This window comes from Raphanus sativus, chromosome 9, assembly GCF_000801105.2.
Source record: "Raphanus sativus cultivar WK10039 chromosome 9, ASM80110v3, whole genome shotgun sequence".
NCBI lineage: Eukaryota > Viridiplantae > Streptophyta > Magnoliopsida > Brassicales > Brassicaceae > Raphanus > Raphanus sativus.
In genome coordinates, this window is record NC_079519.1 from 8,922,454 (window position 1) to 8,926,751 (window position 4,298).

At 43.6% G+C, this 4,298-nt stretch overlaps 1 protein-coding gene across 1 annotated transcript; it reads right to left on the reverse strand.

Moving 5' to 3' along the window:
• Window positions 1-1,305: 1,305 nt before the first annotated feature.
• On the reverse strand, window positions 1,306-3,384 carry LOC130499729 (uncharacterized). The gene is made up of 2 exons (XM_056994084.1): window positions 1,953-3,384; window positions 1,306-1,864 (listed from the first exon to the last, which is right to left on the reverse strand). Exons 1-2 carry the CDS (start codon window positions 2,110-2,112, stop codon window positions 1,515-1,517), a joined length of 510 nt encoding a protein of 169 aa, XP_056850064.1. The 5' UTR covers window positions 2,113-3,384; the 3' UTR covers window positions 1,306-1,514.
• Window positions 3,385-4,298: the final 914 nt, after the last annotated feature.

Below are 4,298 nucleotides of genomic sequence, written 5' to 3' on the forward strand. Positions count from 1 at the left end.
ACCTTAAGCTAACCTCGATACTTCAGGAACCCCTCTTAAGAGGCCAAAAACGATCCAAGTCTCCAAGACTTATCACGAAATCAGGGATCTAATTCGGAGGATTCACTAAACTTCTTAATTAGTAACCAAAGCACATTCTCTATCGAAACTCTTAACCAAATTCGAGTTCATCCAAAAATGACTAAGTCAAATCGAAAAACTTAAAACGAAACTGAAAACTAAGTCTTGATAGATAAAAGGTTTAAAGGCCTCCTCAGGCCGACAAAGGTTTAAAAGACCTTAACAGAAACAAAGGTTTAAAAGCCTCCTCAGGCAATATAAGTCTTAGAAATAAAAGAAACGAAAGCCCATTGGGCGGAAATCCTAGAAACACATGAAAGAGCCTCATCTCTTAAACCTCCTTGTCATCCGAGCTCTTCTCAGCTCCCTTGCCAACCAGATCACCCTCCTCAGGAATCTCTTCCTCCATCTCCTTGTCGCCATCTCCAGGGGCGGCTTCGACTGAGGCTGAGTAAGAACCCACCAATCCCAAATTAAAACTGAACTCTCCAGAAAAAGAGAGATTAAACATATTAACCTCAAAAGTACCTGAACTCTCAGAGAGTTGAGGAAGAGGGAGCTTGCTGATCGAAAAGTCCGAGACCTGAGCCTTCTCGTATGCAGCAACAGCTTCTGGCATCATAGCCACCAAACGAGTGTACTCATCCTCAGCACTTTTAATCTTGCCATCCAGCATGTCTTTCAAGAGCTCAGTGTTGGCTTGAATCTCTTGAGCATGAACCAGGAGATCGACTTCATCCTTCTTCTTGGAGAACTTCTCCTTAACAACAACCAGAACTTTGTTGTAAGCATCAACTACCTCCCTCTTTCCTCTCCAGACGGCCAGCCTGACTTCAGCTTCTTTGTTCTTCTGGCTGCTCTGGGATGAAGCAATCAGCTCTTTGACTTGGTACTCGGCTATCTTCCGAGCGACATCTAAATCCCCAATCTTCCGATTTTTCACCTGGAGGTCAATCAACTGGCTCTCGATCGTCCCTTGCTGAGCATCACATTTGGAGCCAAGTCTCTTAACCTCAGCTTGGAGTTCCGAGATCAGAGCCCGAGTCTGGTTGAGCTCAGCCTTGGTAGCCTTGACTAGATCAGTGACCTGAGCTAATTCCTCAGCACTGGGGGCATTGTGCGCAGCATCCTCGAACTTCAATTGGGTCCTGTTGATAGCCCCAGCCAGCTACAAAAACAACGATTTAGTGAATATCACCCAAAAAGAACTAAGCTAATAGGATGAAATAAAATTCATACCTGACCCATGTGATGGGAAGTGTCAACATACTCCTCTTTGTTGGAGAGGTTAGCGATGGAGGGGAGAGCACATCCAGTTCTCTTCATATGCCTCATTAACGTAGCTAAACCCCATGAGTCGTCCAAGACTGACCCAGGCTTCGAATGAGCAAAGTTCCAGCCAACGGTTCCCCCCTAGAAGAGGAGGAGGAAGACCTCGAGGGTCTGTCAACTTGTTATGTCCGAGACCTCTTGCTCCTCGGAGGCTCAAGCTCTGAGGGATCCCTCGCCATCTGAGGATCAGTTTCCGTCATTGGAACCTCGGAGGGAAGACCAACTTCCTGAACTTTGGGCTCTGAAGAACCAACACCTTTAGCAGGAGCAGAGCCTCCCTCGTCAAGGGCTTCCTTCACAGAGTCAAGGAAGGATCCTCTTTGGTTCTTGTCGCTTCCTCTAGAGGAGCTAGCAGCCTTGGTCGATCTACCCCTGGAACGGAAGGAGGGCTGAATAGGCATCTTTTGTGACTGAGTCTTCTCAGAAGTACTTGCTCCGGACGAAACTTCGAATACCGAATCACCTTCAGAGACTGAATCATAAAGAGAATTGTCAATCTCATAAGACAAATTCAAACAGTAAAAAGAAAAAAAAAACAGAAATCAATAATGGAAGGTTACCTTCTAAACCGGCAACCATCACTGAATCAGGGAAGGACGCCTTGTATCGTTCAGGAAACCTAGCTGACCCAACTCTCGAAGTGGTATAAGCTCCCCAAGTGTTAGGGCTGTGCTGCAGCTTCCTGTAAAGAGCTCTGGGGAGTTTACTGGACAACTTCATAGGGTCCTCAACTTCTGCAAAAAGGAGTCAAAAGACAATTAGCACATCACGATAAGCAAAAAAAAGACATGCAAACATATCCCTAAAATCCTAACGAGAAATGTCAGACCAAGAGGTCCTGAGGTCTCGGCCTACAGGAACCGTCGAGGGGTCAATCTTGACATAAAAGTACTTCTTCCGCCAGTCATCATCACTGGCCGTGAACTTGAAGATGCCTAGCCCTGGACGATAGGGGAGGTAGTAGGTACCGCTTCCGCCATCCTTGGAAGTACTCTCCTTTATAGAGAAGAGACTCATTAGCTCAGTCAACCCCACGATAACTCCTTCCTCCTTGGCCCTAGTGATGAACCCGTTTATCACTCGGATAACCGATGGACAGAGTTGAGAAAGGGCCAGCTGGTAATGATCTAGGAGATCTAGCAAGAGAATGGGGAGAGGGAATCTAAGATGACACTTAGAGATATATTTCTCATGAATGCAAAACTAACCCTCCGGAACGGTTTCGGGGGTTTCATCTTCGGTGCAAGCTCTAGCTAGGTCACTCTTGCCGTGGGCTTGAACAGCAAGATTGACGACGTCTTGACTCTTCAAGAGCAAAGGGAAGTGAGGTCCAGAGGAGGCGCTCTTGCCACCTTTCTTCTTCATCCTCTTGACTCTCGCTTCGATCGAGTCTTTAACCTTCTTCTTCTTGGCTTCTGTCATCTTTTCACCGGCTTCCCGCTTGACCTTCATAATGCGGGCACCGGAGGCTGAGATTTGAACCTCGCCGGAACCTTCTTTTTGACTCATGATAGTAAAAGGAAAGGAAAATAGGAAGCAAAAGAGAGGAATCGGACTAAGACGAAATCTCAGAGAGAGTTAAGAATGAAGAACTAGTTCGATCAAGAAACGGATAAAAAAATATAACAAAGCGCAGTAAAATAAAGGAAAGAGGAGAATTACCTTGGAAACCGTCGAGAGGCGTGGAGGAAGTGGAGAGACAAGCAGTTAATTCTCTCAGCTTTATATCCCATCACGTCTCGAAAATCGGAAACCACATTTCAAACTCTCTTTAATCTGAGTCATCGATTTAATTAAAGAAGAATTACAGCCGTCCGATCGAGCGAAATTATATATGGTTGAGATAGCCCGTAATCATTATCTCAACCATAAGATCTAGGTTGGGGGGCTAGGTCTAGCTCCCGAGAATAACAAAACCTAATCTTGAGAGCTAGGGGCAACTGTTGGACCCGAATATGGCCCGATAGCTGAATAAAGAATAACAAAAGACAATAACGGGCCACGACAGGTCCATCACAAATTCAATCTTTGAGAGGAGCTAAGCTAGAGCCGGAGGCTGAGAACTAAGGACTTTAACCAAAGAGGTCACGGTGAAGAGAAAGCTCACATCATAACAGAAGGAGCGCAGGGCCCGGTCAAAGGGAAGCTGGTGCGGATTCCTCAATAAACGGAAAAGATCTCGGGAACCAGTTGGCTACGATCAAGCGGGACCTGAGGCTATTTAAAGAGAAAGCAAATCAAGAAAGGAGATCTATTCAACCCTTATTCATTTTCGTGATTATTCGTATCAACTCTAAAGCATTTTGTTATCTTTGTAATCATCAAGAGAAACATCTTTTGTAACCATTCTTTTATCACATTATCAATACAAATCATCATTCATTCTACAAGTTCTTACGGGATTCAGCCCACGATTATCCTTCCCTAATCCTTTCCTAAACTATAAATCTGACCTAAAATCAGGAGGTGGATTTAATCCCTCACAATGATGAGTACAATAGAAATATAAAATACTATTCATTAATTTGACCGGAGATCTTAGACGGAAATCAAATCTATTTTGTGGATTCGCAACAGTTTAATATATTTATGAAGTCATCAAACGAAGATCGGTCTGTTGTCTAGAGCAACTCAGTGATGACTATCGTTTTTAGAGAATAGTATGTTTTTATCCAACCTTTTAATCAATTTAAACATTTAATTTGAATGTAAGAATACATGTTTATAAAACTTATATCCAATAACTTTGATATATAGCCTCTACATTTTTCTCAAACCCATGCAAACTACTGCCGACATAAGGAAAAAATTATAAGTTGAAAACGGATCCACATTTTTAGCGATGGACATTTGATTATGAAATTAGGTCTACTTTTCAGTGACATCAGTATGAAAGACTAACTTAT

What these genes read in the sequence shown, in the direction of transcription:
- LOC130499729 (XM_056994084.1), bottom strand. Translation starts at nt 2,112, where the DNA reads ATGAAGTTGTCCAGTAAACTCCCCAGAGCTCTTTACAGGAAGCTGCAG. An exon ending in GATGGTTGCCGGTTTAGAAG is followed by an intron (nt 1,865 to 1,952) that starts GTAACCTTCCAT and finishes TTTATGATTCAG; the next exon opens with TCTCTGAAGGTGATTCGGTA.